Source organism: Schistocerca serialis, chromosome 12 (assembly GCF_023864345.2).
Source record: "Schistocerca serialis cubense isolate TAMUIC-IGC-003099 chromosome 12, iqSchSeri2.2, whole genome shotgun sequence".
In the NCBI taxonomy this organism is placed as follows: Eukaryota; Metazoa; Arthropoda; class Insecta; order Orthoptera; family Acrididae; genus Schistocerca; species Schistocerca serialis.
In genome coordinates, this window is record NC_064649.1 from 167,944,415 (window position 1) to 167,966,926 (window position 22,512).

At 45.2% G+C, this 22,512-nt stretch overlaps 2 protein-coding genes across 2 annotated transcripts in view; one reads left to right on the top strand and one right to left on the bottom strand.

Moving 5' to 3' along the window:
• Nucleotides 1-22,512, bottom strand: part of LOC126428249 (calexcitin-2-like) — a 377,130-nt gene that overhangs the window by 222,697 nt on the left and 131,921 nt on the right. The gene's annotated exons all lie outside the window — the stretch shown is intronic.
• The window catches only part of LOC126428025 (translation initiation factor IF-2-like), a 105,158-nt gene continuing 89,633 nt past the window's right edge, over nt 6,988-22,512 (top strand). The window contains exons 1-2 of the mRNA XM_050089904.1: nt 6,988-7,334; nt 19,772-19,966. Coding sequence (XP_049945861.1) covers nt 6,988-7,334; nt 19,772-19,966 — 542 coding nt within the window. The remainder of the gene's footprint in view (nt 7,335-19,771; nt 19,967-22,512) is intronic.

Here is a 22,512-nt window from a genome sequence, read left to right on the forward strand (position 1 = left end):
GACCCTGCCAGGGGAGTTCCCCGGCGGCAGCCATCACCGCCGGCTGTTGGCGACCCCGCCAGGGGAGTCCCCAGCCGCAAGAAGCGCGCTCGACGCCGAGCGGCGCCGTTCTGCCGTCGTTATGACGGTCGTTAGCGACGCCGTGTGGCGCGCAGTGGCGTCGTGCCAGACACACAGGCTGCGAATGTGTCGCCCGCTAATCCCTGCCGGCACTCCGCGCTTTGAGACCTCTCCAGCAGGCGGCAGAGGCTTAACGCTTTCCTGCTTGATGGGACATATATGTCCCACTAAAGAAATTCGCAGTTTTGACAGTCCCAGCGTCCACGTCCCGTATTTATTTTACCGTCTAGTGAGGAAGTTATGTAACTTGGAATAAAAAACTGTGGACCATTGCTTGCACATATAGAAAGTTATGAGAAACTGCATGGAGTGGTGTGTGTCAACAACTGTCACAGTGCCACTGTTTCAAAAAAATCAAATCAAATCACCATCTTGTCTGTTCCCAAAATGAGAATTAACGGCAACACTTTCAGCAGAGTGTTTGAATCTTTTCTCCAGCTGCAACCGGTTTCTGTGACACACTACACCATCATGTGCTGACCCACCATTGTCCCATTCTCTGTGTGGAATAGAAAAATATTTGAAGTGATTGTGATTTTTGTACATGATGAGCATTGTTTTGAAATGATTCAGCATGTTTGTACATCATTTGAACTTTGTGGGATGTACATGTCAGAAGGTAAAAAAAAAGTCTTGGTATGTCTTACAGTAAAGGCCCTTAATAGTTTACCTTACGAATCTGTCTGCAATATTTCTACTTTCTCCTTATCATGAGAACGCTTGTGTTTCGGTACTGATTGTTTTTTGGATCATCATCAGTCTTCTGACTGGTTTGATGCCGCCCATCATCAATTGCTCTCCTGTGCCAAACTTTTCATCTCAGATTAGCACTTACGGTCTACACCCTCAATTATAAGCTGGATGCATTCCATTCTCTGTCTCCCACTACACTTCCCTGAAGTACGATGGAAGTTATTTCCTGAAGTCTTAAAACATGTGCTATCATCCTGCCCCTTCGCTTTGTCAGTGTTTTGCGTCTAGTCTTTTTCCGCGTCAATTCTGCACAGAACCTCCTCATTCCTTAATGTATCAGTCACCTAATTTTCCACATTCTTCCGCAGCAACACATCTCAAATGCTTTCAGTGACGGATGCTGTGTGAGAGCACGTGAACACCCTGACTTTCGACCCCTATTACACTCTGCGAACAAAGGAAAAATTATGTTTGAAGATTCTTCTTTCCAAGTGACAAACATGTCTCAGATTTCAAAATAAGTTAAAACAGTTTTTGTTGGTGAAAGAGTAATACTGATCATAAGTGAGACCAGTTTTCATTCTTTTATATTTTGCAAATACGGAAACGCGTAATATAATGAGCTGTGGAGACGACTTCGCCTACTCCTGTTAGAAATTGTGCAGTACTTCCCGACGAAACTGATGATGGGGCGATCGAGAGACTATACTCATCATCAGGTGATATAGCAGACATGGACGTCTCATTAGTTGTTCCAGGAAGAGGTCCCCGAAATTCTTCCAGATATCTGTAAAGGTTCCTGAGCCAAACATTGCTAACATGTGGACAGAGTCTACACTTCTGGGGGTTGTCTTGTAGACAGGTAGCCTTGTAGACTGAATTCCACAGTACTCACACGTGTCTTCTGTCTTGTTTGCGATGGTCCTCGTGTCGCAAAAATCCCACATTTCCGAACGATGACGCTTGCTGAAGAACATCGGTCGCCTACAGATGTTCCGTGGGGGATGCAGCCCCCTATACACCCTCACTCAGCTTCTAGACTGTACAACGCTTCCGGTTTTTTTTACGTCTAGGAAGACTCTTTAAAAAAGCAGTAGAAATGGCGTAACGCTTGACAGGTACGCAACACACTTAATGTGCGGGTAGGGTCTTAACTGAACAAGTCTACTAGGAGAAGTACCGTAGAATACGCTTAGTTTACGGTAGCCTACGGTAGTTTTACAGCCCTGTTTGGCAGTGGCGTGCTGCGCCTTTGTCTTTCCTGTTGTCAGTCGAGGACTGATCTGACGCTGCCAGTGGTTATTTCTTCCCCTGTGACGACCTCTTCATCTCACGTCACAGTAGCACCAGCAACAGCCGTCTTCAGTTATTTCTCTCTTCCCTTACAGTTTTTACCCCCTACATCTCCCTCTCGCACCATGGGAGTCATTCCCAGATCTCCTTTCATCCACTCCCTCCCTCTTCTCAGTGACCTACTGTATCGCTGTCTTCGCCTATTCTCTGGGCAACCTTAGCATTGCTGTCTTTATCAGTCCACATAATTTTCGGCCTCTTGCTATACCACCACATGTCAAACGCTTCAAATCTCTAGAATGAAATTTTCACTCTCTAGCAGATATGAAACTCACTCGCAGATTAAAAATGGTGTGCCGCACCGAGACTCGAATTCGGGCCGATGCCTTTCGCAGGAAAGTGCACTACCACCTGGGCTACCCAAAAACCATTCGTGACACTGCTTTACTTCCGCCATTATCTCGTCTTTGCATTTTGCCGGTAAAAGTTGCATGTGTGTAGATACATCGCGAATGACGTTACGTGTGTAACTGCTCATAAATTAAGGATAATGCTGATACATGGTGAAACAACGCTCTGATGGGCGGTTTGCGGGTTTAAATCACTTCGGGGTATGACCATGCGGTGTATTTGACCTGCGGTCATCGCACGGTGGCGCTGGCAGCAGTCCACATACGCAGAGGTGTGTTGCTGCATGTCAGAGTACGGTGCAGCGAGTAAATGACGTTTTCAGACGTGATAATGGTGACTGTGTTGAAAATGGCTCAAATAACACATATTGATGACTTTATGAGGGGTAGAATACTAGGGCAACTGGAGGCTGGTCAATCACAGCAGGTCGTACCACAGGCCCTCCGTGTGCCACAAAGTGTGATCTCAAGATTGTGGCAACGATTCCAGCAGAGAGGAAATGTGTCCACAGTGTGCAACACCACAAGAAGACCGATATCTCACCATCAGTGCCCGCAGACGGCCACGGAGTACTGCAGGTAGCCTCGCTCGGGACCTTGCTGCAGTCACTGGAACAGTTTTTTCCAGACACACAGTCCACAGATGACTGATCAGACACGGTTTATTCGCCTGGAGACCTGAAAACTGCATTCCATTGACGCCTCGTCACAGGAGAGCCCGTAAGGCCTGGTGTCAGGAACACAGTATATGGTCATTGGAACAGTGGTCCCAGGTTATGTTCACGAACGAGTCCAGGCATAGTCTGATTCTCGCCGGGTTCTCACCTGGCGTGAACCAGGAACCAGATACCAACCCCCTTAATGTCCTTGAAAGGGACCTGTATGGAGGTCGTGGTTTGACGGTGTGGGGTGGGATTATGATTGGTGCACGTACACCCCTGCATGTCTTTGACAGAGGAACTGTAACAGGTCAGGTGTATCGGGACGTCATTTTCCTCCAGTATGTCCGCCTTTTCAGGGGTGCAGTGGATCCCATCTTCCTCCTGATGGATGGTAACGCACAGCCCCACCGAGCTGCCATCGTGGAGGAGTACGTTGAAACAAAAGTGGCCTGCCTGTTCTCCAGACCTAAACCCCATGCACGTCTTCAAACCCTTAAGGAGCTCCGACAGGCACTGGTGCAAGAATGGAAGGCTACAGCCCAGCAGCTGTTCGACCAGAGTATGCCAACCCGTTCTGGGGCCTGTGTACGTGTGCATGGTGATCATATCCCATATTGATGTCGGGGTACATGCGCAGGAAACAGTGGCGTTTTGTAGCACATGTGTTTCGGGACTATTTTCTCAACTTATCAGCAATACCGTGGACTTACAGATCTGCGTCGTGTGTGTTCCCCATGTGCCTACGCTATTAGCGCCAGTTTTGTGTAGTGCCACGTTGTATGGCACCACATTCTGCAATTATCCTTAATTTATGAGCATGAGTGTAGATTTGTAGTACGATGAAATCGTGTGATAGATTTTTCCTTCTTTTGAATGTGACGTAAAGAAAATCAGTACTGTAAAATGGGGATACTTGAGATAGTGGTGCAACTTGAAACGATTTCCAGTTACATTGGTTTTAAGGTTCCCACCATCGTGTGCGTACTATAATTGTTGGTTCTGTATGTGATTCTTAAGAACTACACGATAGCAGTACATTTTGCAAGAAATAAAAGCAAATGAATGAAGTCGCTATCCACCAGCTTCGTTTGTGTTGTTGACCAGTCGTGTGTCTTATTTCAGTAAATTATTTGCCTTTTGTTTATTAGAATCTTGCAGTAAGACACTGAAGAGCCAAAGAAACTGGTACAGCTGCTTAATATCATGTAGGGCGCCCACGAACACGCAGAAGTGCCGCAACACGACGTGGCATGGACTCGAGTAATGTCTGAAGTAGCGCTGGAGCTGCAGGGCTGTCCATAAATCCATAAGAGTACGAAGGGGTGGAGATCTCTTCTGAACAGCACCTTGCAAGGCATCCCAGATATCCTCAATCATCTTCATGTCTGGGGAGTTTGGTGGCCAGCGGAAGTGTTTAAACTCAGAACAGTGTTCCTGGAGCCACTCTGTAGAAATTCTGGAGGCGTGGGGTGTCGCATTGTCCTGCTGGAATTGCCCAAGTCCGTCGGAATGCGCAATGGACACGAATGGATGCAGGTGATGAGACAGGATGCTTACGTACGTGTTGTGAGTAGGCTGTTTATGTGTTTGTATACAGCGCTCTCTGACTGAGCTGTGGCGGTCTGCAGGAGACTCTGGCTGGTCGGGCTTGCAGTCGGAGGTGACCAGCCAGCAGTGATGGGAGTTGAGAGCGAGTAGGCAGTAGCCATGGAGGCGACAGGCGATAATTAGCAGTGTTGGAGGTTTGCAGCGTGTCCCACTTGCAGACTGAGTATCATTCATGATTATGTAATTTTTGGAACTGGATGTCATGCACGATTATATAATCTTTGAGCTGCTTGTCACATTATTAAGGTAAAAAATATATTGTGCGCTTTGCAACAAAATCTTTCCTTTGCTAACGATATGGCTATTAGTAGTTAGAGCCTACAGTAGTTTAGCTGGCCGTATTGGCGCTTGCTGTATTGCACTAGTTCGGGTAATAAAGATTTTTGTGAGGTAAGTGACTTATGTAATATATAGGTTATTGTTAGGATTTCTTCCTATTCAGGGCCATTCTTTTGAGTTAATTTGAAAGCAGTCAGATCGCGTTAACGTTGAATATTGTGAGTAATTAATGAATAGTAAAAGTCTGAGTTCTGTTTGTCAGGGCAAATTCAGTAGGTCAGTGTTGAAATGATAATACCAAAGTGACAGTATAGTGAATTTCACTCAGCAGTTTAACTAAAATCGTATGTAGAAGTTTCATCGTCTCAGTGTCTACGTACGTGTCACCTGGCACAGATGTATCAGGCGTCCCACATCACTCCAACTGCACACGCCCCACACCTTTACAGAGCCTCCACCAGTTTCAACACTCCCCCGCTGACATGCAGGGTTCACGGATTCGTGAGGCTGTCTCCATAACCGTACACGTCGATCCGCTCGATAAAATTTGAAACGAGACTAGTCCGAACAGGCAACACGTCATCAGCAATGCAATGTCGGTGTTGACGGGCCCAGAGAAGGCGCCAAGCTTTGTGTCGTGCAGTCATCGAGGGTAGACGAGAGGGCCTTCGGCTCCGAAAGCCCATATCGGTGATGTTTCGTCGAATGGTTCGCACGCTGACACTTGTTGATGGCCCAGCACTGAAATCTGCAGCAAACTGCGGAAGGGTTGCACTTCTGTCACGCTGAACGGTTCTCTTCAGTCGTCGCTGGTCCAGTTCGTGCACGATCTTTTTCCGTGCCGCAGCGATGGGGGAGATTTGATGTTGAACCGGATTCCTGACATTCACGGTACGCTACTGAAGTAGTCGTACGAAAAAATCCCCACTAGATCACTACCTGGGAGATGCTGTGTCCCATCGTTCGTGCGCCGACTATAACACCACGTTCAGAGTCACTTAAATCTTCATAATCTGCCACTGTAGCAGCAGTAGCCGACCTAACAACTGCGCCAGACCCTTGTTGTCTTATACAGGCGTTGCCGACCGCAGCGCCGTATTCTTCCTGTTTACATCTCTCTGTACTAGAATGTTTTCTTTCTTTCAGTGCTGCCATGTCCCGCGTTGGCGCAGGGTCGGCATTATTCGGAACGGATTTGACGAGGTTAGTGGAAAGGGGCTGCCGCCACCCCGCACCCCCCGGGACGGACGCAGCGTGCCCCTGATGTCTGCGACTGGTGTAAGTCGCGGAATAGCGCGAACGTATTCAGATGTCTGCGAGTCGTGTAACGGAAGCGGAACGTGGGGACCAGCCCGTTATTCACCTAGCGGGACGTGGAAAACCGCCTAAAAACCACATCCGTGCTGGCCGGCACACCGGCCCTCGTCGTTAATCCGCCGGTCGGATTCGATCCGGGGCCGGCGCGCCTACCCGAGTCCAGGAAGCGGCGCGTTAGCGCTCTCGGTTACCCTGGCGGGTATCTCTAAATTAGCGTACGTACGCTTGTACCAGTTCTTTTGGCACTTCAGTGTAATTTCTCCCTCGCTGCAGGTCAGTGTCAGAGAAGGCAGTGTATAAAATACGTAACTTTACAGTCAGTATAAGGAAACGTATGTTGTTTTCAATGCTGAAACCGTCAATAATGAACCCGTCTCAGTCAAGGAGTGGATATGTCGTTGCGATGAATTTCCACTCCAGGGAGAATACCGACAAACGCGGAATTTTATCAGTGACACCCCTTCACCCTGAACTTCAGTCCTACTCGCCAAACTTTCTTCGATGTCCGTCATCGCTTTCTCGATGCATAGGCTGAACGGCAAGCGCGAAAGACAGCACCAGTGGCTTACAGCCTTTTTAACCGGAGCACTGTTTGCGTGGCAGAGATGTCAGCCAGGTGGCAAGCATTTCGTGCGTGTGTGTGTGTGTGTGTGGCGCGCCACACCGCATCAGCCGCCACGTCACTCGCTTGGCTGCGACGCGCGACGCGCAGCTGTCGGGCGTTCCGGCGCTTCCGACACGGCGGGGGCGCGCACGTCGGAAGCCGATACGCCCGCAGCCGGCAGCAGGCGCGCCGCACGCACGCACGCACGCACGCACCAACGTGCACGTGCGTGCGCCGCAGCCCCGCCCCCGGGGAGCGGCGAGGTGCGGCTGTGTCGCCACACGCACGCTGTGTACACAGCGCACTTGCCGTCACTGCAGGGCGCATCAAAAACACTCATTCGATTCTGTACGTCTATACAGGGTGTTACAAAAAGGTACGGCCAAACTTTCAGGAAACGTTCCTCACAAACAAAGAAAGAAAACATGTCATCTGGACATGTGTCCGGAAATGCTTAATTTCCATGTTAGAGCTCATTTTAGTTTCGTCAGTATGTACTGTACTTCCTCGATTCACCGCCAGTTGGCCCAATTGAAGGAAGGCAATGTTGACTTCGGTGCTTGTGTTGACATCCGACTCATTGCTCAGTATGTAGCATCAACAGGTTAGTGTTCATCACGAACGTGGTTTTGCAGTCAGTGCAATGTTTACAAATGCGGAGTTGGCAGATGCCCATTTGATGTATGGATTAGCACGGGGCAATATCCGTGGCACGGTACGTTTGTATCGAGACAGATTTCCAGAACGAAGGTGTCCCGACAGGAAGTCGTTCGAAGCAATTGATCGGCGTCTTAGGGAGCACGGAACATTCCAGCCTATGACTCGCGACTGGGGAAGACCTAGAACGACGAGGACACCTGCAATGGACGAGGCAATTCTTCGTGCAGTTGACGATAACCCTAATGTCAGCGTTAGAGAAGTTGCTGCTGTACAAGGTAACGTTGACCACGTCACTGTATGGAGAGTGCTACGGGAGAACCAGTTGTTTCCGTATCGTGTACAGCGTGTGCAGGCACTATCAGCAGCTGATTCGCCTCCACGGGTACACTACTACGAATGGTTCATCCGACAATGTGTCAATCCTCATTTCAGTGCAAATGTTCTCTTTACGGATGAGGCTTCATTCCAACGTGATCAAATTATAAATTTTAACAATCAACATGTGTGGGCTGACGAGAATCCGCACGCAATTGTGCAATCACTTAATCGACACAGATTTTCTGTGAACGTTTGGGCAGGCATTGTTCGTGATGTCTTGATTGGGCCCCATGTTCTTCCACCTACGCCCAATGGAGCACGTTATCATGATTTCATACGGGATACTCTACCTGTGCTGCTAGAATATGTGCCTTTACAAGTACGACACAACATGTGGTTCGTGCACGATGGAGCTCCTGCACATTTCAGTCGAAGTGTTCGTACGCTTCTCCACAGCAGATTCGGTGACCGATGGATTAGTAGAGGCGGACCAATTCCGTGGCCTCCACGCTCTCCTGACCTCAACCCTCTTGACTTTCATTTATGGGGGCATTTGAAAGCTCTTGTCTACGCAACCCCGGTACCAAATGTAGAGACTCTTCGTGCTCGTATTGTGGACGGCTCTGATACAACACGCCATTCTCCAGGGCTGCATCAGCGCATCAGGGATTCCGTGCGACGGAGGGTGGATGCATGTATGCTCGCAAACGGAGGACATTTTGAACATTTCCTGTAGCAAAGTGTTTAAAGTCACGCTGGTACGTTCTGTAGCTGTGTGTTTCCATTCCATGATTAATGTGGTTTGAAGAGAAGTAATAAAATGAGCTCTAACATGGAAAGTAAGCGTTTCCGGACACATGTCCACATAACATATTTTCTTTCTTTGTGTGTGAGGAATGATTCCAGAAAGTTTGGCCGTGCCTTTTTGTAACACCCTGTATTTGTCAAACCAATAAACATATACAACGAATTTGGTTTTTTATGAACGGGAAACTCAAAAACTCTTTTTTTCATACCTTTTCATACGTGTTCAATATGCCCCCCTTGAAATGCACGGCATATGTCAATTCGGTATTCAAATTGCAAGCACGTCTCGAGTTAATAGCTTTCACACGTGCTATTATGCAATATCTCAGTTTATTAGTCCTTTAATAAACTTTCATAAACCCCCACAAGAAATAGTCACATACAGTCAGGTCCGGTGACCTCGTAGGCCAGTAACGTAAGGCTGAATCATTTGGTCCAGCGTGACCGATACATCGTTCAGTAATATCTGTAATGACATTTACATGTTGAATAAAGTGTGTCCACGCCGTAGTTTGTAAATAATTCACGTTTTTTCATGTTGTGCTCTTCAGTCCTGAGACTGCTTTGATGCAGCTCTCCATGCTTCTCTATCCTGTGCAAGCTTCTTCATCTCCCAGTACCTACTGCAGCCTACATCCTTCTGAAACTGCTTAGTGTACTCATCTCTTGGTCTCCCTCTACGATTTTTACCCTCCACGCTGCCCTCCAATACTAAATTGGTGATCCCTTGATGCCTCAGAACATGGCCTACCAACCGGTCCGTTGTTCTTGTCAAGTTGTGCCACAAACTCCTCTTCTCCCGAATACGATTCAGTTATGTGATCTACCCATCTAATCTTCAGCATTCTTCTGTAGCAGCACATTTCGAAAGCTTCTATTCTCTACTTGTCCAATCTATTTATCGTCCATGTTTCATTTCCATACATGCCCACACTCCACACAAATACTTTCAGAAACGACTTCCTGACACTTAAATCTATACTCGATGATAACAAATTTCTCTTCTTCATAAACGCTTTCCTTGCCACTGCCAGTCTACATTTTATATCTTCTCTACTTCGACCATCATCACTTATTTTGCTCCCCAAATAGCAAAACTCCTTTACTACTTTAAGTGTCTCATTTCCTAATCTAATTACCTCAGCATCACCACATTTAATTCGACTACATTCCATTATCCTCATTTTGCTTCTGTTGATGTTCATCTTATATGCTCCTTTCAAGACACTGTCCATTTCGTTCAACTGCTCTTCCAGGTCCTTCACAAATTTGAACCGATGTTGTATCACTGAAACGATATGACGCACATCTACATCTACATGCATTTTCCGCAATCCACCATACGGTGCGTGGTGGAGGGTACCTCGTACCACAACCAGCATCTTCTCTCCCTGTTCCACTCCCAAACAGAACGAGGGAAAAATGAATGCGTATATGCCTCTGTACGAGCCCTAATCTCTCTTATCTTTATGGTCTTTCCGCCAAATACAAGTTGCCGGCAGTAAAATTGTACTGCAGTCAGCCTGAAAAGCTGGTTCTTTAAATTTCCTCAGTATCGATTCACGAAAAGAACGCCTCTTTTCCTCCAGAGACTCCCACCCGAGTTCCTGAAGCATTTCCGTAACACTTGCGTGATGATCAAACCTACCAGTAACAAATCTAGCAGCCCGCCTCTGAATTGCTTCTATGTTCCTCCCTCAATCCGACCTGATACGGATCCGAAACGCTCGAGCAGTACTCAAGAATAGGTCGTATTAGTGTTTTATAAGCGGTCTCCTTTACAGATTAACCACATCATCCCAAAATTCTACCGATGAACCGAAAACGACTATCCGCCTTCCCCATAACTGCCATTACATGCTTGTCCCACTTCATATCGCTCTGCAATGTTACGCCCAAATATTTAATCGACGTGACTGTGTCAAGCGCTACACTACTAATGGAGTATTCAAACATTACGGGATTCTTTTTCCTATTCATCTGCATTAATTTACATTTATCTATTTTTATAGTTAGCTGCCATTCTTTACACCAATCACAAATCGTGTCCAAGTCATCTCGTATCCTCCTCCAGTCACTCAACGACGACACTCTCCCGTACACCACAGCATCATCAGCAAACAGCCGCACATTGCTATCCACCTTATCCAAAAGATCATTTACGTAGATAGAAAACAACAGCGGACCTACCACACTTCCCTGGGGCAGTCCAGATGATACCCTCACCTCCGATGAACACTCACCATCGAGGACAACGTACTGGGGTCTATTACTTAAGAAGTCTTCGAGCCACTCACATATTTGGGAACCAATCCCATATGCTCGTACCTTAGTTAGGAGTCTGCAGTGGGGCACGGAGTCAAACGCTTTCCGGAGCTCAAGGAATATGGCATCCGTCTGATACCCTTCATTCACGGTTCGCAAGATATCATGTGAAAAAAGGGGCGAGTTGCGTTTTGAAGGAGCGATGCTTTCTAAAGCCATGCTGGTGCATGGACAGCAACTTTTCTCAAGGAAATTCATTATATTCGAACTGAGAATATGTACTCTCTCAATCCATGAAATATGGTTTCGCTTCCTCACCTCCTGCTGGGTGCCTGGACACGAACTGCCTGCCCCCCCCCCCCTCCCCCCTTCGGCCTCCCTGCAACGACAGCAACGCGCGCCCTCCTGGGCCCTCTGAGCTGCACGAAGGGCCGGCGAGGGCTGGCTGCCGCCATTGCGCGGCCCTTCGCACTCACTCGCAGACGCCTCGGCTGCCGTCTGCAACGTTTTACGGTTCTCTCTTTTCGTCTTCAGGTCCGTGCAGAGCTTCCAACTTTTACGGTACCTCAACAAGACACACCGAGGATATCTCCAAATTATTTGCCCTAATCAGCTTCTCTCCGCTCCCCATCGACATGCAAGTCGCCGAAGTTGCGTCACATCGAAAGACTTGCACCCGGCGAACGGTCTGCCTGACGGGAGGCCCTAGCCACACGACATTATTCGACGTTATTCTTATTAGGTTTTCTTTTACTACGCTAATGACACGCACGATGTTGTACCGTCAACCGGGGTACTACTACTACGTAGCCAGGGTCAGTCTACACCCTTCCTGCTCAGTTGTATCCATCCCCGCACGTGGCCGGTTTTGGAGTTTCTGAGATGCTTAGATGAGATGCAGTGAATTTTACTGGTAGTAAAATTGCGTTTGTGTTGTTCGTGTGGATGGTAACTGCAGTTAACTTTACGTGAGCATATTTATCTGTTTTACGTAGCCTAGATACATAGCAGTGTCATAGCTATCTTTTAGTTGTTAATTTTGTTTGCATGAAATGCGCTTCAATAAGGCCTCAACAGATACGAACTGCAGGCGGAAGTTTTTCTTCTCTTTGACGCATGTTACAGCAAGCCGCAAACAACCGAAGGGGTACAAACTCGCGCTTGCGTGGCAGTAACTTTGTACAGGCTGTTAGACGAAAAAAAAAAAAAAGTAGGCTGTTACTCGCTGGACGTCCAGTGAACACAAAGAACGGTCTAACCATATTTTGTTACCACATTTCCATATACGCGGACACTTACACTAGCGTGTTTGTTGTTTCAGGTTCAGATTCAAATCCCGGTAACGCCAAGAACACACATTAGTATACCTGGTGTACAGACTACAGGCAGCAAGATACTGAACGTGTAGCAGAACCTGTGAAGAAGGGACTGTATTTGCGGGCAGCTGTAGCCAGGTGCAAAATTGCAAACAACGTGAAGGAACTTCATTGGAAAAACCCTGCTGCGGACGCAGCAAAAAGATCGTTTTCAATTTACGTCGTAAAAGCTTAAAGCCGGCCAGAGTGGCCGTGCGGTTCTAGGCGCTACAGTCTGGAGCCGAGCGACCGTTACGGTCGCAGGTTCGAATCCTGCCTCGGGCATGGATGTGTGTGATGTCCTTAGGTTAGTTAGGTTTAATTAGTTCTAAGTTCTAGGCGACTGATGACCTCAGAAGTTAAGTCGCATAGTGCTCAGAGCCATTTGAACCATTTGAACCAAAAAGCTTAAAATTGAAATGGCTCATCATGTTCCATTCATCCTTGTGATCTCTTCTGATAAGTCAATACAGCTGCGAAAAGCGACTCGCCACTTCAGATTTCTGTTTCGTTTCCATTCAGAGTTTCCACACGGGTGTAAAGTTACCCATTACGAGGTAATAGTGTCGAATATCTTGCTAAGTGCTCCTTGGGCCGAGTAAGTTTACACAAATTTTTTTTGTTTAACGGATGTCATGTTTCTATCTATTACACAACACACATTATGAAATCAAAAAATAGAAAAAAAATCTGTGTAGAGAAACCCGTGTTGTCAGTAGGTAAGTAGAGAACCTATGTAAACCAGCGAAGTGTAAAATACTGTATTAATAACTTCGAATGTAAATACCACAGGTTTGGTTAAACAGTTAGGAAACATGGAAAATTAACATATACCATCATGACGCTAACGTCTGAAAAAATCGTACTTTTCTCTTTCTTTTGCTAGCCCTGTGGCCAATAGAAAATTCTCTTTTACAACTCAACGCATGTAGCCTTGAAAGAATTTTTACTGATACCTGCAAGCCATGAATATTACCTTTCTCATATTTCTAAGTATGCTCACAGCCGTTTAAGTTTTAACTCGCGTTGGAGAAGACATTACCAATAAGCGTCCAATTCTGTAAAGAACCGAAATCGGATATATATGAAACAGCTTCAATCGTCTGACTATTTTACAAATGAGGGTATGAGTTAAATATTTGATGGTAAGCATGGGAGAGAAGGAAAAGTTTAGTAAAGGTTTGAAATTATGGCTGAAGTTTTTCACAAGTTGCCAAGTGCTCTCATAATGAAACAATGGATGAGTGCAGTCGGCGTAATTTGTGTTCCATTTCAAGCAAAAGCGAGTTCTTTCCGTATTTCCATGTATATTATGTCATATCAGCTGAGGGGGTGTCGCACAATGACTTGCTTTGCGCGTAAATGCGAATACTGTCCACAAACTGTGTTGCGAATAGAGCTGATGGTGAAGAGATAATAAATTAGAATGTCGTGCGTGATGCACGAAGAGCGAAAACGTGGTAAGAGAGAAACATTTTTCCTTTCGTCACTGTATTTCGGGCGTGCCAGTGACAAAAAGTTTATAAAAGGTTTGAAACTACGCCTAAGGTTTGTCGGAAGTGGGTACGCGCTGTCATTCCCAAATATTGGATGAATAGAGTCTGTGTAATTTGCGCGCAGTGAGTTAACAGTGCTTCAAGACAAAGACAAAGTTTCGACCTGTAATATGTGCGTGAAGAGAGCGTTCGGCAAGACACAACACGTATATGATAAAAAACGCGTATCCATTCAGACAGAAGTCAGACATCTTCAACATTTCGCGGCCCTGTCAGCAACTGTAAATATATTAGTTTTAATAATTAACAGCCTCAGTTGCACCGTTTACCTAGAAATTTACCTAGGTTTCAGTCGGGATAACTCAACCTTCTTCAGAATAACAGTAACTACCGTTTGTCCATTATGGACACTAGGACAGTATGGGCACTAGATTGGGTTATCCCGACTGGAACCTAGGTATATTTCTAGGTAAACGGTGCAACTGAGGCTGTTAATTACTAAAACTAAGAGTCAGTCAGTAGAACACAGTAATCAACCCTGAAATACAGTATGTAAGTGAGACGCATACTGAAGGAAAAAAGGAAACTCGTGAGGAAAATTCTCGTCCCAAAGCTGAGAGAAGAGGGATACAGATTACACAGTAGAAAAAATACAGAGAAGATGTCAAACGTAGCAGCAGATGTCAGAAGAAAGGTTCAAGTTCTATGGGCACATCATGAAGTTATCACCAAACCGAGTCGCCAAGAGAATTCTAACGTACTTACTACGGCTCAAGTCAACAATACCATGGATCACGCATCAGACTGGGTATAGAAGCATCAAAAATCGATCGAGTAGAAACTGAAGACAGAAATATATACAAGGACAAGGCAGACAAGAGGAATGTGAGGTCAGAGAATGCAGTCCCAAAGAAACTAGGGACAGAGTGGACTGAAGACAGAAAGAGACTCCACGGGGAAAAAGATGAGAGGACCGCCGAAGATCAGAAAGAACGCTCAAATCAGGCAGGATGCTTTGCGTGACCCTACAGGATCTCGACACACATAATAACAACAACAATACAAAGAGACGGCGCTACACTAGGTTTATAAAAAAACAGGCGAATATTGGAATGTAAGGTTGTGACAAAATCTGAAAGCAGTCACTGAAGAACTTTCAGAGATTTAACATTTTACAGAAACGAACATTTACGTTTTTATTTATATACATAGTAAACTTTAAGGAGGTACATGAAACTTCGGTACGAATTACCAGTACCTAAACACAGAATGGTGCTCGCCCATCGGACTGTAAGTGGTATACACACATATTTGTACCCGTTTTGGCAGTTCTCGGACAAATTGCTTTTATTGGAAATTCAGAGTCGTGTTTCGATACACCGGTAAAGACGTGGAGCACGCAACTATGCGGCATCAGTTGGCGAGCTAAATTTGCTGGAGAACTCAGTCCGCTTAAGAAAGAACACTGCGCATCTGAGGTGCCAGCAGGACGAATACGTGGGCGGCAGCCCCACAGACGCGAAGTGCAACACGTGGAAAGTGTTGTGAGGAGCAATGGGTACTCCGCAAATTATATTAGAAGTGTAACAGAGCCAAACACTCGGCGAAGTAAGAAATCAGAAAAAGTCGGGTACGGCCATTCTGCCATGCATTCCCAGAGTGACGGACAGAATCGGCCGTATATTGCGCAAACACGGCGTAAAGACGATCGTAAACCGACAAAGAAGGTCAAAGAGTGTCTTAGATTGGCAAAGGAGAAAAGGGACCCACTTGCAATGTCGGGAATATACCGTATACCATGCACATGCGGAAAAGTTTATGTCGGAATGACTGGACGATCAATCGACACCAGGATCACAGAACGTAAGCGACATTGCAGGTTGTGGCAGGTGGAGAAGTCGATACACAAATTGTATTTATGTTACACGTGCCCAGTACTTTGCAACCTCCAAGGCGCTAGGCGCTTGGAGTGGCTTGCAGGAGACCATTCTTCGTGCAGGAGAAGGGCACAAAAGGCACTGGAAGTTGTGGCTTGTGGTTTGTTCTTGTCCACAATCACAGGACGTATCTTCAGTTATGAAGCCCCATCTCTTCAGGTTGTCTCTGGATCGTCCAACTCCTGATCGTAATCTGTTTAAAGATTTCCATACCAGCCAGCTCTCGTTGTGTCCAGGTGGCAGTTCTTCAGCTTCTGGCGTCTGCAAGAGAGGCGTCGACTTCTTCCATAACTCCAGCCTCGCCTTCTCTGGTGAAATGGCGAGCTTCTCGGATGTTCTCAGGAAGCTCTTTCGCGATCTCAGCCGTTTCTGTGGTGCATTATGTCCGCGCAGTGGATGGGCACTCTCCTGTTCCACTTTCAGTCTCTCCTTGTTGGCAGCCACTGGGGTACGTGAGAGGAGCCTCCACGAACATTGCAATGATTTCCGACCAAGGTAAGTAAGACTTGGGATCGGGCGTACCCTGGGCGTCAGGTTTCTCTGGCGGCTCATCCTTTCACACCACAAATATCATCTTGGTCCTTTTCAGAACCACAGTTGACCGTGATATCGATGAATACAGAGCACGCACTGAGACCGACCACGTAGTAAAATTTGCCGAAACGGAAGTTCTGGCTGTAGAGAAGCACTATCACACCCGCTCGTTCTGAGAAGCTATAGAAATACAAAAAAACGCGAACAGCTTCAACAAGAGAGAAGAAAGCCTCAAGGTAAACGGATCCTGACTTCCCGTACTGCAGCGAACGACCGTCGCAGGTAGCAAGTGGAGAACCGCACCGGAAATGACGGCGGAGAAGCCCTCGGACGTTGGCGCACCAGGTACATACAGTCTGCGGCCACGAGCTCGGACAAAAAGGAAGTTCTACTCCGCAATAGACGGTGCCGAAAGTACACTGAAGCAGGGGTACCACAAGGCTCTATGCTTGGTCCTCTTCTGTATCTCTTATACACAAATGACATGACATGCCAAAAGCACCAAGGGGACATATAGCGCTGTATGCAGATGATACAGAGCTATACCATAGTGGCAGATATGTAAACTACACTGTGGCCAGCCTGCAACGTCACTTGGGAGATGTGATCAAATGGTGTAACGTCTGGAAAACGAAGATAAACCCATACAAATGTCAGGCGATACTATTTACAACAAACCGCAAGCCACCTCTCAGAAACCTATTGGTAAACAATCGACATCTGCAATGGAGAGAGATAATACAATACCTGGGCTTAAAACTAGATAAGCACCTGACATTCCAGCAACATATAAGCGAGGCATGCAACAAAGGATCTGCACGCGTCTACCAGCTGTACCCCCTGCTAAAAGGAAGGGCTCTCACAACCGCAACAAAAATCTAGACATGGAAAACCATCATTCTGCCAGTCATACTATATGGTTCAAAGGTATGGAGCAAGGCTGCAGACACAAATTTATCAAAAATAGAAACATTGCAAAATAAAGCACTCCGAATCACAGCTGATGTAAATAGATATATCAGCAACGACGAAATCCGGAATATGTTAAATTACCCAACTATCTATCACATCATCCGTCAGAAATCCATCAACTGCTACGAGAGTTCACGCACATTACGCCATCATCTCATCAAAACCCTTGGCAGGGAAATCCACCCCCAAGTAAAAACTCCTAAAAGAACCATCGACAGAACATTTAGAATTTAGGTAAAAGTTCCACCTCCTTACAATCAACACTATCAAATCCTACCAACATCACTCCCTAGAGATGGAGACCCTAAATCGACTGCCAACTAAATCCCAAATTCCGATATCTTAAGGTAGACAGAGTGCAACTGCCACTGGTTCTTCTAAACACGTGGCGGCAAACCAGCAAATTCGAGTAACTCGGCTCCAGTTGACCACCGGCAATGGAGGGTGAAGCTTTGACAATGCCAGCCACTCGTGCTGGCGAAACGTCTGTGAAATCGTCAGATGAACGTCGGCCGAAGGACCCGAGACAGAAGCCAATAGGCAGTTTGTCAACAAGTGGCCACGAAAGCCTTAACAATTTTGTACATCTACAAAGTTCGAATTGTTCCGTTCTCTGCGACTTTTATGCTTCGCACGATGTAAAACTCACTGCCAGTCGCTGCCATTCGTCCGTTTTGTGATAACGGTGCGGCCGCGCGCATACATTCCGGCCCGGAAATGTGTCGCCCCACACACGGCGGCCGATAGTGTGTAACAACAACGAGTCTGTACTATTGTACATGTAAGTAATTCTTTTCATCTGATTTTGCGATAAACTTGTGTAATTGATGTTCTGATTTCATTTATTTTTGTTTCATGCCATTATCCTAAGAAAACTGGAAATAAATTTCAATGTGAATAGTAATGTCAAATGTCAAGTAATATTGTAATAAAATTGAAATGTAACATTTGTTGAAACTGTTGTAAGATGTTTAAAACTGTAACTGTGCGTCTGGTCCATACGTAGGCAATGTGTTAGGATATTTAGAATGCAAAACCTCGGGTGAATACCCAGTCTGTCAGGGAGCGGTAAAAGGTGGATGGCAGGCGAGCGCGGGAAAATGCACACGGGCACTGCACGGCACAACGGACACAGTAGTAGTTGGAGTTTGGCACTGGTTTGAGCAACACCTTCTGGAGCGAGGAGGCTCTCCTGGAAGACGTAACTTCACTGAGCCTCGGATATGCCGTTCTAAAGCCCACACAGCATGGCAAAATTCCACAGGCACTGAATGGAAAAGTACTGCGACGCTAAGAAGAATTAAAGTGCCGATACGTCCAAGAGCCATAGCTGTGGTTGTATGTGTGCTCTGTGCCTCGCCATCTTGCCGCCCGCCAACCGCCGCATCGATACTAGTAGGTTGAAACTTCTAGTACTGTATTCGTATGGGTCAGAGAGTGAACTGTGTTTGTTTGGTGCAATAATAACCTAAATTTTACCAGAACTTTTCCATCATTTAATTATCCTCACAACTAAGCTAGACAGGGTCCTTTCCAAACGTTGTGCAATCCGAGTGTCCCGAAATGAAAATTAAAAATTGTGTTAATAATAATTATTTGCAGAACTAGCTATATTAGAATGGTGTTTAAAGAAATGTTTTCTTAATGAACCAGTAAATCAATAGCGAAGGTCTAACGAAGTCGAGAGATAACTTTAGTATTGATATAGTAATGAAGTTTATTATTTCGAGACCGATTTAAAGGCATTAAAATGAGCAGTAAATAAGATGGAAACAGTAGTAAGTTATACACTGGAAATCTTGAACGCATAATAAATTCAGTAATAATTTTTTTTTAAATGCAGCGATCATAACAGTTTCAGGGTCCCCTCGCACCTCTCACTCATTTGAATTCTGAAGTGTTCTAAATTGGTTTGACCAGCAAAAGTTAAAGTCAATATAAAAGTCAAAATTTATCATTGTTTTATCTTAATCAAAATTGACATTTTGTGTGTGGCACGAAAGTACAATTTCTAGGGTAACCTATGCCCGATTTTAATCAGATTAATAGACAGTATAAAGTTTTGTAGTGTTATGTATTCATGGTTTTTCGTATCAGTAGAGAACGTGAAAGTATCAGTTCAATAAATTTTCTGGTTCTAAAATTCTACTATATTATGCAGTGTTACAACTTAGTGTTTTGCACGAATATAAACCAACTTGTACAGGGAAGAAACTGAGTTAATGCCTAATTAGGCTGCCGACCGTATTATTTTCACATTGGTAGCATCTTCTGGTTTGCTTTTGATCCATCCTGACGTGTAATTGCATTTCGAACTTACTTGGCGGATCGTTGTTGTTACAGAGTGGATGTAAGTCTGATTTGCCACCATTCAGGTACACGCGGTCGATATCTATGCGAAAATCCTTTCTCATAAGGTGAATCCCGATCACTTACCATAGCACAGGCTTTAACGAGTACTGTGTCAGGGGTTACAAGTGGCCCGACAACACTGCCGCCCCCGCCCCCGCCACGCCCCCGGCGGCGCCTCCCCGCAGTGGACTGGGCCTGCCCGGGTCACGCCGCGCCTCCAGCCAAAGGTCACGCGAGCGCACGGCGAGCCGCCGAGCCGAAGCCTACCTCAGACCGGACAGCCAGTATAGGGGGAGAGTGGCCAGCCGGACGATACGGCGGCCATCTTTGTGCCGAACTGCGGGCGGGAGTTTTGGATGGCCAGTAGTGGAGTACACACTCACCGAATCAAAAGCACAAGACAATATGGCGAAATCATTCGTTAGTTAAATGCCTTTGCCTTTCTTTACAGCTATAATATACTCGTAGTAGCCTACTATGTACAGCACAGGAAAATCTGATACAGTGGCTGTAAAAATTATTCGTTACTTGCATTTATCTCGTTTAAAGTTCGTTTACTAGACGTACTGCAATGAAAGTAACGTAAATAAAAAAAATATAGTGTATAGCATTGGTTTTGTATCGGAAGTGCATAACGCTAAAGATTTAACTTACCTGTATTACGTCACATGAATGAAAGTCGTAACCAGTTGTTTACTTGTGACATGCAAAAAGCGTGGGACGTATTAGTACTTCTTGTCACGTCTTCAAACTATTTGCATGTCTCAAGTAACCAACTGCTTACGACTTTCTTTCCTTGCCTCTCGTGGATAAAAAACGAAAAAGATTACAAAAATCAGGTAATATTAAATTTGGCTACTCTAATAACGACCAAATATAACAAGAAAACTACCGTGTCCCTTCTACCCCACATTAAGTAGGCCTATTAAAAACTGTCTTCAAAAGTACCTACAATTATTTACTACGAAAAATGTTTCAGCAACCACGACAGCCGCGGAAAACGTGCTTACAACTTGCCTGCGTCAACAGTCAGGCAATAATAATACTGAAACCAAAATAATGCCTATTGTTCTGATTCGGAACGAAATAAACTTTGACGCTATAAAGTCGAGTGAGCGTGGCACAACAATTACAGGAACTTCCCGTTTCCAGCAAGGACTGTCAGATAATGGCTTCAGAAAAGCTTGTGATGCTACCAGTGTGCACGAACTGTTAAAGAAATAAGAGCTTAAAAATGCAGTAAATTGTAATAGGCCTACCTGTTTTGCGTGAGTAAAAACCTTAAAATCAGAGTTTTCTGAGCAAAGTGAAGAACCAAACATTTATATAGGCGTAACTAAATAAATATTTCGGACAATATATACCATTAAGAAAGTCGTACCTGGACTTTATTACAAGAATTACTCATTCCTTCCTTACTGGGCATTTCAGACTGCAACAAGAAGTTACATTGTTTCAACTCGTATTTAAGATCGTAAACACTAATTACGTACTAAAAACGAAATACAACTTAATCGAACATGCATGCACAACGCATAATAAGTCTGTCAATAATTCAAATACCTTTTAATCGTTTCCAAAAGTCCTCTGAACTTCAATTCACCTCAAAAGCACGGCGAACATAGGAAACGCGAGAGACGTTTGGCAGGAAAATGGCGCCAAAGCTAATCAACCAATCACGGGCAACTTCACCCCTCTCTGTATACAGGCTGCCTACCTCAGACCAGCCGCGGGCGGCACCTGACCTACACTGCTTACTGCTGTACTCCGTTCATCGTAAGAGCAAGCCTCGTGTGAACGTCACACTGTGTGTGTCTCCGCGTTTGCTGGAACCTCGTTCCATTTCGTTTCACGTGGAGCAGAGGACAGTCAAGTGCGATGGTCGGGATGCGTTTCATGCTGTGCTTTACTCGCACGTGGACTCGGCAGTAATATGGGACAACAGCTTCACCGGCGCGTTTAACTGGGAAAGCTGGTCCAACTGACCTGCGGTGGTGTGGACAGTTGTAACGAAGACGTAAAAGGAGACCAGCCCCGACCGTCATTTAATTTTTGAAGACAAGGAGATAATGACAAAAACTCTGCGATACACTTTTAGGTGACCGGACGGAAAACACAACATACTCTCGATGTTAGATACATAGTATTACAATTTAAAAAAAAAGAGTGATGAAAATTCATGACTTTAAGGGGGGAGTAGGACGTCAGACGGGCCGACTTGGAGCAGCAGAGGCACCACAGGAAATTTTAATTTTCACTGTCTATACTTTTACAAGTAAATTCATAACACTTTGTCAGCACGAGCAGCAAGGGTTCAGGATTCACACTTATAGCAGTGGAAGTGCAAAAACGTAACAAAATAATTTTTTTTAGATATGAAATTTCATCATTTTTTCACTTACTGTTGGCTGCATTTGTTGCTATAGGTACATTTTTCTTCTCACGTAAGAGAGATTCTTTGATGAATTTTGCACAGCATACAAACCATACTTACAGTTCTATGAAACTCTAGAATTTTCCAAATCTATAAAAAACTGTAAGAAAAATTGAGATAATTAACTACAAAATTTGACTTTTTCTAAACAAAAAGTTTAAAACGTAACAGCTCATTCATTTTTTCGTAAATTAAATAGATTCTAGAGTTTCAGACACCTGTAAGTATGGTTTCTATGCTGTGCAAAATTCATCAAACAGTCTCTCTTACTTATGAAGAAAAGTGTACCTATAGCAACAAATGCAGCCAATAGTAACTTAAAAAATGATGAAATTTCACATGTAAAAAAAATTATTTTGTTATTTTTTTTATCTTCCGCTGCTACGAGTGTGAATC